Source organism: Gigantopelta aegis, chromosome 4 (assembly GCF_016097555.1).
Source record: "Gigantopelta aegis isolate Gae_Host chromosome 4, Gae_host_genome, whole genome shotgun sequence".
Lineage (NCBI taxonomy): Eukaryota > Metazoa > Mollusca > Gastropoda > Neomphalida > Peltospiridae > Gigantopelta > Gigantopelta aegis.
Window position 1 is genome coordinate 4,006,381 of NC_054702.1, and position 13,692 is coordinate 4,020,072.

Here is a 13,692-nt window from a genome sequence, read left to right on the forward strand (position 1 = left end):
AGATCTGTGATGTTACTTTGGCAAATTTCCTGTTTAAAACCATCAATCTACATCACCAAACCAGTAGGATTATCCTGAATCGGAGTAGCCAGAATCTCAACAAAATGACAAGCAGAGAAAGGCATGACTCATATATCAGGTTAAAACAAACTAATGTCTATTCATATCACTAGTCTTTGTATAAACAAATACATTTGCTGTGTGCAGCAATAATCAATACTCAAACAGAAACTCTGTAAGACATATGTAAGTAAAAAAAACCTGTGAATAAGAGAAAACACATAAATAAATATTTAATTACGGTTATTGTTCATGTCCTAAAGATTTAGACAGTTACTACGTGTAGGAGTCAACAGGAAATTGTCAACATCTTGATAGCACAGAAAACATTTTTGTGTAGTTGACATTCAGAGTAGTTATCTAGGCAATAGAAGCAGTATTTAAGCAGGATCGAAATGATTAGTAAAAACGTTTCATTTAGCCTCTTTGGCTAAATGAAACGTTTTTACTAATCATTTCACAAATGAAATATACTCTCTATTTTCAACTTAATTTGCATTTTATATCTCAAACATTTTGTTTGTACCAAAAAATACAAAAAGAAATAATTTTATAATTTGAGCTCTAAAACACATTATAACAACCAAAAACACACTGAAGATACAGACATACAGTAAACATGAAAATATCAGGAACATGTTAAAAATGGGACCACACTCAGGACAGTCTGTTTAAGGAAGGTTTCACTTGTTACCTGGGTGGCGTAGGTCCACAAAGCACAGTCATGCAGTTCTTGAAAATAGAGCCTCGACTGTACGGGTTAAAACTCTCTTGGCCCCGTTTTGATGTAAAAGATCCTTTTATCTGAAACATGACAGAACACAACCGGCTGATGTTATATCAAACAATTGTTATATAATTTATATTACATTTTATTATGATCTGAAATACATAAACATTACTGCAGGAATTACCAGTATATGATAATGTGACTACTTTCATATCAATGTGAAGTAAGGAGTTAATAGCCCCAGTGTTCTCGCTGGGTGAAATTTAAAGGAGGGCGGCCATGCAGCACTACACTCTTCAAAAAAAAAAAAAAAAAAAAAGCAAAAAAACCCACCCGAAAAGCAAAAAAAAAAAAAGGGGGGGGGGGGGGGGGGGGGGGTTGCTTTGTTACCATATTGTTGTGTGTTGGTAGACTCTGCCTACAAAAAAGTGCAAAAAGGTTTATATCGGTCTGACAATTCACATGCAGTTCCAGTTTTGCTGATCCGATCTAAGTTTCAATATTATTATTTTAATAAAGATTTCAAGATATACGAAAAACAATAAAGATGTATGTAAAGTGATCCCCTAATGTCGGATAATTTTTTAGTTTTTTCCATCTTCATTGAATGAATCGATCACTGTGATAAAATATCGCCAGCTGATAAAAAGTAGTTTCGTTTTTGCAAGGTGGTGTATATATTACTTGGCACCCAAGATAAATGATTTTAATGATAAACAATACCACTTCCTTGTTTTTATAAGCGGTGATATCCCCCCAAAATGAAAAGTTTACAATATTTTATAAAGAACTGCTGAATAAACATGACAGAAATGACAGAAAGTAAAAATCATCAGTTACAACCAATTGTATCTGCAATTAAGGACAAAATATCACACTAGTTAGTGGAAACAAAAGAGAATGACCGTTCTGATCACGTGACAAATTTGGCGCCAAATAAGTGGGGTGTTTTCAATCGGAGATTGCCGAATCCTTAAAAAATAAAAATGTTTTCATTGCTCAAATAAAGTATAACTTTTATTGTGTGTATTAAACATACAAATGGATACAGGTATGGGATACAATAGAGGCTGTTAAAAATACTGTTAAATTATGTTACGGTAACTATCGTAAATGTTTTGTCAATTGCTTTTACGTACACAAAGCGGCTTGTTTCTTTTGATGTCCAGTGTGCAGACTGATCGTTGTGGTTTTTTATGTGTGGAAAAAAGTGTGCATTTAGAAATGGAGGAGATAGGTGCTGGAAAATAAAGAGGGGCAAAGAAAAATAAAGGAGGGCCGAGAACGTGAAAGGAGGGCAGCTAAATGCAATAGCGGGGCGGGCTGCCCCACTTAAATGGAGCAGCGAGAACACTGCAGTCCAGGCATATAATAATGTGACTACTTTCATATCAATGTGAAGTATTGAGTTAACAACAGTCCAGGCATATGATAATGTCACTACTTTCATATCAATGTGAAGTATGGAGTTAACAACAGTCCAGGCATATGATAATGTGACTACTTCCATATCAATCTAAGTAAGGAGTTAACAGTCCAGGCATATGATAATGTCATTACTTTCATATCAATGTGAAGTATGGAGTTAATAGTCCAGGCATATGATAATGTGACTACTTTCATATCAATGTGAAGTATGGAGTTAATAACAGTCCACGCATATGATAATGTGACTACTTTCATATCAATGTGAAGTATGGAGTTAATAGTCCAGGCATATGATAATGGACTACTTTCATATCAATGTGAAGTAAGGAGTTACAGTCCAGGCATATGATAATGTGACTACTTTCATATCAATGTGAAGTATGGAGTTAATAGTCCAGGCATATGATAATGTGACTACTTTCATATCAATGTGAAGTATGGAGTTAATAGTCCAGGCATATGATAATGTGACTACTTTCATATCAATGTGAAGTATGGAGTTAACAATAGTCCAGGCATATGATAATGTGACTACTTTCATATCAATGTGAAGTAAGGAGTTAATAGTCCAGGCATATGGTAATGTGACTACTTTCATATCAATGTGAAGTATGGAGTTAACAATAGTCCAGGCATATGATAATGTGACTACTTTCATATCAATGTGAAGTATGGAGTTAATAGTCCAGGCATATGATAATGTGACTACTTTCATATTAATGTGAAGTATGGAGTTAACAATAGTCCACGCATATGATAATGTGACTACTTTCATATCAATGTGAAGTATGGAGTTAATAGTCCAGGCATATGATAATGTGACTACTTTCATATCAATGTGAAGTAAGGAGTTAATAGTCCAGGCATATGATAATGTGACTACTTTCATATCAATGTGAAGTAAGGAGTTAACAATAGTCCATGCATATGATAATGTGACTACTTGTATATCAATATGAAGTATGAAATATGAAGTTAACAGCCCAGGCATATGATAATGTAAGTACTTTCATATCAATGTGAAGTATCACTTTGGATGCTGTAACAGTAAACTGCACATTATCCTTTAACATGATTGCACATGTTAATAGCCTCACATAATTACATTTCTTACACACCCATTGGTGAGATCATCATTCATTATTTTTGACAACACCTACTTGTTTACATATATACGTGTGGTAACAATTTCAAGACATACGGCTGGCAGCTCCTAGGTGATGACCAGGTCACCAATGCCATACATCCAATGAAAAAACAGCATGATCAAAATAGATTACACTGTGATGTATAGTTAACCTGACAATCAGTTGTCTGTGTTGCGTAAGTTGGCTACAAGTTCAAGAGCTGTAAATAACTTTTAGTCGAAAAAGATGTTAAAATTTGCTTTAAACCTGTTTTTTGAGGATATGTATGAAATAGAATAATACATTCGTGTCCATTAGATACCATTTATCTTACAACTCGTTGTTTAAAAATGAATCAAACTTGCTTTCACTCATTAAGATACATTTCAAAACAACTTGTAAAATAAATGATATTTAACAGACAACTCATGTATTATTCTCTATGTATGTGATGATGATAAGATTATTGCATCTGCTGATTGCAGTACTGTATCTTAAAGCTATGATAATTGCGGCTTAGAGCCATGAAAACTGCAGTTTACAGCCATGAGCTACGATAATTAAAGCTTACAGCTTCAAGAACCGCAGCTAGATGACAAATTCTGCAGGAAGTGAAGCTGGCCTAATTAAGAGACACGTGAACTTACATCTTCATTGGTTGTTTGTTCAGATGAGACCAGATAGGAATGGAAGCCAGCAAGACCGATTAGCGACCACACGGAAAAGAAGCATATAACTAGTTCTAAAACAGTGACACACGTTAAGGAAACCAATCTCAGATGTTGCACATAGCAACATCATAATGTTCAGCATTTCTAAACAACACAATGTAAACAATTCTAAAAATTGCAAACTGAAAAATATTATAACACAATGAACATTTCTAAAAATGGCAAACTGAAAAATATTATAGCACTGTATACATTTCAAAAAACAGCAAACTGAAAACATACTGCTTTACAATGAACATTTCTAAACATGACAAACTAAGAAATATTAAAGCACAATACACATTTCTGAACATGGCAAACTGAAAAATAATACAACACAATGTACATTGCAATACATAGCAAACTGAAAAATAATGTAACAATGTAAATGGCTAAACATGGCAAACAGAAAAAGTGTGCAACACTATACAACAACCAACCGCATGTATGTGACACACTGTAAAATGTAATAGTACACTTTGACAAACAATGCTAACATAACATGCAGACATTCTAACAAGATAAGTTAATAACAAAAGGTGCTCATTATCTTTGAAAGTCGGAGACAGTTTAACAAACGTAGGTGGTTCTATCTACTGAGTGCAGTCATGTCTTGAAATGCGAGTGTAATTCGGTGATGGTGGTCGTAGCACCAGCAGTACCGTAACCACTGAATATCGCCATCCGGCATTATTATTATTAACGAACAATTTGAATAACAAAGTGTGTTTTCTGAAGCTATCCTGCCAGACTAGCGACATGTTTCCCTGGGGACAACTTCATAAAGCCTGGTTACTACTCCATGCATGTAATGATGCATGTACCTGTACGACACCCACACAAAGGCATAAATAACAATAAAACCCTTGTCCACACTGGATGTTTACCAAACTGCATCTGCTAATTGTGTCATAAATTCTGTTGCTACAGTAACTGTAATCAGGTTGGTTGCTGTGGACACATGTCTCCTGTACCATGACACTGTATGCCAATAACAAGGCCAAACAATATCCGGAAAAATAGTTACAGGATTATAAATAGCTAATACACATTTGGTTGCTTTTATTTCACTGACATGTGGAAAATAAAAAGAATGCACATATTTTGTTGTAGTTAGGATTAGCTAGGGGTATATTGCTTCAGAAACGTATGGCACCAAAGTACGGTAGGTTTTAAATAATGGAATTTGGAATCCAACATGGTTTATTTCGGCACAATGTAGAGTTTGATATAACATGCATGACCACCATACACTATTCTACCAATAACACCATAAATGAGACAGCATATACCCCAGCCATTTATGTACAAGACATGAGGCTAGAAACATTTAACCCGATTACACAAAGTCACACCATTAAAACTAAAATCATAAATTGCCTACATTATTCTCCGGCCATCACAAACAGCACATACCACAGCCAAAGAAGAACAAAAAACAGCTTCACATAATAACAAACACAGGTCATGCAAATTAATGAAAACAGGGCTCACCCTGTACATTGCCACAGTAGCCAATTGACCATTTTTACACAAATTGGCTTTAAAAAAATTGACTTTGGCTAATAATATATTCCTTAAATTAACCACATTTTAATTTGACTTTGGCTAATAATATATTCCTTAAATTAACCACATTTTAATGATTTTCAAGAAATACTCTACATTTATGAAAATTGGCTAAACCAAAATGTGTTCCAGTGTGAGCCCTGGAAAATCGATTATAGATTAGAAATAAAACCAAGCAATGAAAGTATGTGGCTGGCTATGTGGACAGACGGACAGACAGACTACACGACTGACGTGACAGCGGTGAGCAGCTCACTTACGTCTTCGTTAGTGGTCTGCTCGGACGTGGCTAGGTACGTGTGGAAGCCGGCGAGGCCAATAATCGACCACACCGAGAAGAAACAAATTATTGTCTCAACAATGGTGAGCGTGTTAAGGAATGTCTACACACAAAACAGATCACTAACAAAACCTTTCATCATTTCTAACAACAACAGGGCCCGTTCTTATCAAACTTTTAGAGTTCACACTCAATCTCTAATGACGTCACATGCATACAATTTGTATGGCGTTGTCAAGACATTAGTGTTTCAGACTCCATTAGAGTCGCGAGTCTAGACTCTAAAAGTTTTGTAAGCACTATGCCAGTAGTGAAGAGAAGAGAAGTGAATTAATATTTAACAAAACCCCAGCATGATAAAAACATCAGTTAATCAGACCTTAATATGAAAAATTAAAATATTTTTTTTTTTTTAAACTTGAAGGGATTGATTCACTGCTCCCGTAACTTAGATTAAGGGGGAAATATTTATGACAGCCATTTCATCTACTTTGACAAATTTAAACAGCACTTCTGTTAGTATAATCTTTTCTAACAATTATAAAAATGTATACATTAAAATTTCAAGATTGTAGGATATGCAATTTTACCTTTCGTACTCAGAAAGAACAACTTTTGAATGCTGTACCATGACTGCTTTTATAACTGATAACTACCAGTTTTAAAGGGCTTTACTTTAGCTATGATCATTTCATTCATTTTCTTTGCCAAGTCCTCTTTTTTTTGGTGCTGTTTTTCGCAAGGTATTAGAATGCCTAAAGTCTGCCCAGCGGCCAACTCCCGAGCACTTTTCTCTAGTAAATCTTGGTCTGTCTGTGCCTGTTTCAGGTTTTTTCTTATTTTCTCCTCCAGTTCATCTCACTGTTATTTTAACACTGACTGCACATAATCAGTGAAACCAATCACACATAAGAATGCCTTTTTTTTTTTTTTACACCACAAAAAAATCCTTGAGCTATTTTATTATCTGGAAACATCTCTGTGAAACTCTACGATACAATCTTACTTGAGCAGTAAGAGCTCAGTTTGAATCATTTGTAAAACCCAGGGGGGTTCTGCTTTTAGTAGTTATTTTTTGTGTTACGCAGTCTGTAATTTTTAGGGTACAATTGGTAGCACATTTTTAGTCTTCGGTGGGAAAAGGAATGACCATCATGGGTCACTTCTCGAACCCACTGTCTTTAAAATATAAATTTGTTAACTGGCTTATTTGGTAATGACCTGTGTCTGTGATTGTGAACTAATTCTGTATCAATGCTGGACCTGTTTCACACAATGGTAACATTCAGGGATGTGAGACGGGCTGGAACTAAAAAGCTTACTGCTCACCTTCTTTCTTCCCAAATATGACAAAATTAGCCAATCACAGCGAAGCTGACAAAATCCAGCAAAAGGAATGTACTATGTGTGAATACTACTTGCGATCGCGCGATACTACTTTTGTTTGTTTTTTTTCACATCATTTTGGGGTTTTTTGCGTAGCTCTCACATCCGTGAACATTGTCAAAATGTGTGTGCCCATGGCTGCTACTGGGCATCTTTTATTCACAAACGCATATCAAGTAAACATGGAAAGATATGTACTGAAATAAACAGATAAATTCTTATTTCATGGAGAGTGACAAAATGTTTGATCCGTATTAATTTTTTTCAATCTGGAATTTCTCCTAAAATTCATTTCAGTTACGATTTAATGCATTTTAATAAACACAAGTATTGAGTTGTATGTAAAAGTAACTTCTAGGTATATGTATGAAACTCAAGCACTTTTCAAAGCCATATTTGTGTCATTTTTCAAGACTTTCCAGGACCCCAGTATCACACCTTCAATTTTCAATCACTTTTGAAGACCATGTGCACCAGTTTGTAGTACATTTTTTGGTTAAATCCTTTGGGTAGCTACACATCACTCTCCTTGAACTAGTCTCAGGGGAATGATAGGGAGCCAGACTGGTAGCTCCCCTTAAATGGGGAGGTCTGGTATTGGGCATCAAAAAAGTTGTTATATTTAAGATAATGGGATTGTGATTATCTCTCGTTTTTTTCTTTCATATCGCTCACCTAACAAGAACAACTGTTTTACGTTTAGTGAATACAAGTTTTTCTATAAGTAACTATAAACTATAAGCAAACTGATAATAAACGTATTGATTATCAACACTCTGCAACTATATACAATGTAGGCTAAGGTAGGGTAAAAATTACAGTAATAAACCAACATACCAGACTTAATAATTATTTTAAAATATAAGTACTGGAAACCATCATAAAAACAGATTTACCAAACATTCAATAATTATCATAAAATATCTGTAGAGGAAACTACCATTTAAAGAGATTTACTACATAAACAATAACAATTTTAAAATCAGTACTAAAAACTATTATCGTAAAGGATATCTGGCAGGCGAGTCCTTCATAGCATTTAGGAAGTTGTCTTGCTGGGCACCTGAAACACACAAGCAATAACATCAGCAATCAGTTAACAGGAGAACATCTAGAGCTCTAAGGCAAAACATTTAACAAATATTTATCACACACATCTGTCACCTCAGTTCAAGATGATTGTCATACAATGAAAAAACCCATATCTATTTCAACACTCATATATAGGAAGTATGAGAACAATCTACTGCTCTCCTGATAATAGTTCCAGGCAAGTTCCAAATAAGGAGAGCACTTCCACAATATAGATTTTGATTTCTTTAAATTTGTATTGTTGGGTATATACCACCAAATCCAATCCCATATTTTCCAGTTATGTCATTACAAACAAACATGGAAGTAAGCACCAAGATAATACTAGTAATCACGGTCATGATAGAATAAATACATTTTAAACAAAATTAAGTCGAAAGTAAACAGAAAATGCAGTCGAGCGACTTATACGTTTTGTTTGCGGTCACATGTTTTGGTATGCTAATGTAAAAATGTGTGTGAACGTGCCAATCCGATTTAGTCCAGACTAGATTTAGCTCTTACCAGGTCTGGACTAATTTAGTCTGGACTAAAAATGCTAGTGTGAATGCGGCTCAAGACTTTTCTAGTTCCGCCTCAAAATTGTGATGCTATTTTTAGCAGGACCTCACACGTTTCAAGATACACCTCAACCTTTGACCTAGCCAGGATATAGGATATTAAACGAGCTTCCATTTCATACCATGTTTCATATCATGTTATGTCGAAGTGAAATATTGTTTAACTGTCACGAGCTTTATATAGTGATAATGAAAATTATTTCATCCGGAACATAAACATGATAAAAAATGTTAGCGAATTTAATATCCTATTTATTACCCATTAATCGATTTCAATTTATATCACTAAAATCATTTGATTAATGTTCCGGTAAGGTTGTAGTGTGCCAGTCGTATGACGTCGAGGTGTTACATCTCACTTCACTTTCTAGTGTAGCAAGATATTTTTAACCAGATGGGTAATAAAAACAACTATTAAAGCCAAAAGCAGAAAGGCGAAACACTCATCACAGTCGCAACACATTCTTACACCAGAATTCATCATACCCTGCACCATCAAACACATTTGCCTGGTTTAAAAAAAAATTTTTTTTATAAACACCCAGTGTCAGATTAAGGGTATACATGTACCATTATGACTTAAAACACTTGAAACTGAAAAATAGTACTGATACATGAGACAAAATTACCCCCCCCCCCCCCCCCATCTGAAATGGGTTTTATAAAACTAGATCTGGATACACCAGAATGAAATACATCTGAAAGTGTTGTTAATAAAACTCTAGTCCTTCACAGATCCATCAACACTTGTAAATTTGCAAATAATTTCAGTTTGATTTGAATTAAAAAGAAAAGCAATAGTGTTTTGGAAATAACTAATAAACCCAACCCACACTTATTTTTGTGTGCTATTTGAAAAATAATAATCAGTTCAGAAAAAAACAAAAATTTAATAGAAAACTACATTCATTTCTGAGGACTATAGAAAACATTGTCAACTACAGAATGATTGGTCTTAAATTGGAAATAAAAACAATGTTGTTTTGTTTTCTTAACAAAATCTCAGCACATTTTAAATTACCCCTGTTGGTGTCTACGAACAGGTTTAGAGTTGGGCAGTATACGTATATACCATTCAGTATCAGTATCGTGTCAATACTAATTTATCGTATCGAGCAAATTTGAAAATACTAAAATTTCGGTATTGAAAAATGTTAACCACCATTTATTAAAGCAATAATAATATATCTGATGAACACAAAATAGCTGAAAAGACGAGAGAGAGATGAGGGCCTTGTGTATGGAATTTAATTTTATTTAGATGAAATTAGCTGATGAGACTTAATTCGGGCATGCATTTAAAGCCGAGTATACCGAAAATACCACTCAATATCGGTATCAGTATAGGTATTGTATCAATACCGAAGTTTCAAGTGTTAGAGAAACTTCCACTAACAAAACAAAGAAGCATTCTAAGAGTACTGCTAAAGCAATACACGTCCCCTAACAGGCACAAACCAATTTCATATCTCACATGTTCAAGAGCAATAACTCTGCCAAAAATGGGTACATCATTATGAAAGTTAAACTTGATCTGTAACTACTTGATAAAGCTATACACAAATTTTCAGATAAATATTTTGAGGCATGGTTGAAAAAACTATATGTGGGACAGATGGACAGACCTGTAGACAGAAAGACTGAGATGAAACCTATAGCCCTTCGGGTAGGATCAGTAGGGGACTAAATAGTAACAAAAAATATTTTATATATACTGTCCCATAGCCAGGGTAGTCTATCATGACTCTTTAATCACATACCAGTTGTAAGGTTAGAACGGGACAAAACTCTAGCCTGTTGAGAGCGACTGATAATATGATTCAGTGTAGCTCAGGCAAGCACTCTATCACCGAGCCACATGCCGCCACAGGTCTTAGACTGGTTCATAAAGCTAGGAAAAACATCCAATATCCATAATAAATTTGTTTTCATTTACTTCCCACAATCCAACTGCTGTGCAGACCACTGTCTAAAGCTCAGTGTTATCAAGTGGTCCGTTAATATCCCACATATAACACAAAATCAATTCCAATCAAAACACTAGGCACAAGGCTCAACATAATTTCTACTTTACTGCCCTTATAAAAGTTTTATTCTATTTACACCAATCAATAACGTTCTGCATGTTTTAACACGTCTTTACAGGAACTACATACATTGTATATGTACACATACTAGTAAATTAAAACCAATCAATATCCATGTAACATTTGTAGACAGTTACAAATTTAACTAATACTGGTAGCAAACTTAAACCAATCAATATCCATGTAACACTTGTAGACAGTTACAAATTTGACTAGTATTGGTAGTAACTATAAACGAATCAATATCCATGTAACACTTGAACATGGTTACAAATTTAACTAGTATAGGTAGTAACTATAAACCAATCAATATCCATGTAACACTTGAAGACAGTTACAAATTTAACTAGTATTGGTAGCAACTATAAACCAATGAATATCCATTTAACACTTGAAGACAGTTACAAATTTGACTAGTATTGGTAGTAACTATAAACCAATTAATATCCATGTAACACGAAGACAAGTTACAAATTTGACTAGTATTGGTAGTAACTATAAACCAATTAATATCCATTTAACACTTGAAGACACTTACAAATTTAACTAGTATAGGTAGTATCTATAAACCAATCAATATCCATGTAACACTTGTAGACAGTTACAAATTTGACTAGTATTGGTAGTAACTATAAACCAATTAATATACATTTAACACTTGAAGACAAGTTACAAATTTGACTAGTATTGGTAGTAACTATAAACCAATCAATATCCATGTAACACTTGAAGACAAGTTACAAATTTGACTAGTATTGGTAGTAACTATAAACCAATTAATATCCATGTAACACTTGAAGAGAGTTACAAATTTGACTAGTATTTGTAGTAACTATAAACCAATTAATATCCATGTAACACTTGAAGACAGTTACAAATTTGACTAGTATTGGTAGTAACTATAAACCAATTAATATCCATGTAACACTTGAAGACAAGTTACAAAATGACTAGTATTGGTAGTAACTATAAACCAATTAATATCCATGTAACACTTGAAGACAGTTACAAATTTGACTAGTATTGGTAGTAACTATAAACCAATTAATATCCATGTAACACTTGAAGACAGTTACAAATTTGACTAGTATTGGTAGTAACTATAAACCAATTAATATCCATGTAACACTTGAAGACAAGTTACAAATTTGACTAGTAATGGTAGTAACTATAAACCAATTAATATCCATGTAACACTTGAAGACAAGTTACAAATTTGACTAGTATTGATAGTAACTATAAACTAATCAATATCCATGTAACACTTGTAGACAGTTACAAATTTGACTAGTATTGGTGGTAACTATAAACCAATCAATATCCATGTAACACTTGAAGACAGTTACAAATTTGACTAGTACTGGTGGTAACTATAAACCAATTAATATCCATGTAACACTTGAAGACGGTTACAAATTTGATTAGTATTGGTGGTAACTATATAAACCAATCAATATCCATGTAACACTTGAAGACAGTTACAAGATAGAAGAGATTCCTGTATGGATTCAACCAGAAACTGAATTTAACTCCTCAGAGTAATATTCATTCCAGTCGATATATGATCCATACCTAGACAATTCAGAAAATCCTGTGCTCTCCAGTGAGAAGGTTTTGAGATTGAATGGAATGTCAATTTGTTGAGTCACCGTGTGATCTTCATTCACGTTCCATGGATACCAGTATAAATCATTTCCTTATTGTTATTTTTTAAAAATATGAAATGGTATGAAGTTATAGTGTTACTCTAATAAAACTGGGCTCCATTCCTACGAAGCAATCTTAACCCTAAGATCATCATTTTTTATTTTTTATTTCACCAGCTAATTATCCTGGGCCCAGGGGGACCTCAATGGGCGAGCATCATTTCTATTACATCTGTCTGTTGGTGTAGCCATTTTGTGGGTTCTTTGCATTATACCATGGTTTTTTGAAGAGCACCGGTGGCCTAGTATGTCTGTCTTCAGAACTTTAGGTTTTCTGTAGGGGTTACCTCAACCTTAGTTCCTGGATCAAGATCCTACCCGGGAAGCACAGTGTTGTTTTGGAGTTTGGAGTTTTCCTTTTCCTAGATAGACTGTCTTTCTTGACTTACGCCCTGACTTAAAATGATCTTAGAGCTAAATTAAGTTTGCTTCATGGAATGGGGCCCTGGTAGCTTCCAGCTGATTTGACATGGTATGTCAGTTCTGTAATTGACAGTTTATGACTGAAACCATTGAAAATGGGATAGTCTTGCAATGGCAGCTTAGTATGAATAATGGTGAAGTAAATCCGTGATCATTATAAAACTGTTGTTATAAAATCAATCTTGCATCACCGTTTAGAGGGGACATTGTGCATTGCCATCCTGAACCTTGGGCACTGTTGGTCCGTACGTGTTACGTCATTGAGAGTAATTGACAGTTTTTTACAACAGATTGTTGTGTCAGTTGAAGGAAGTGTTTGTTGTGGAGACACAAGTTTGAATTATTGATGAGAGTATACCTAACAATGAATGAAACGAACAACGACTCGGTTATTGATAGTATATTAAAAATGGATGAACTGTGTGTAAAAACTTGTCTGTTGACAATATTCATGTATGCAAAGTAGATGAAATGTATATGATGGCTTTACCAATGATAGTGTATACAATGACTTGGTTTGCTGATGATACTGAT

General features: G+C 34.3%; 1 protein-coding gene across 6 annotated transcripts in view; it reads right to left on the bottom strand.

Annotated features, from left to right (window-relative positions):
* The window catches only part of LOC121372504 (palmitoyltransferase ZDHHC14-like), a 72,503-nt gene that overhangs the window by 27,717 nt on the left and 31,094 nt on the right, over nucleotides 1-13,692 (bottom strand). For all 6 annotated transcript variants that reach the window (XM_041498854.1, XM_041498853.1, XM_041498852.1 and 3 more), the window contains exons 5-7: nucleotides 8,305-8,353; nucleotides 3,993-4,095; nucleotides 755-864 (exon numbers count right to left, since the gene is read on the bottom strand). In XM_041498854.1, coding sequence (XP_041354788.1) covers nucleotides 755-864; nucleotides 3,993-4,095; nucleotides 8,305-8,353 — 262 coding nt within the window. The remainder of the gene's footprint in view (nucleotides 1-754; nucleotides 865-3,992; nucleotides 4,096-8,304; nucleotides 8,354-13,692) is intronic.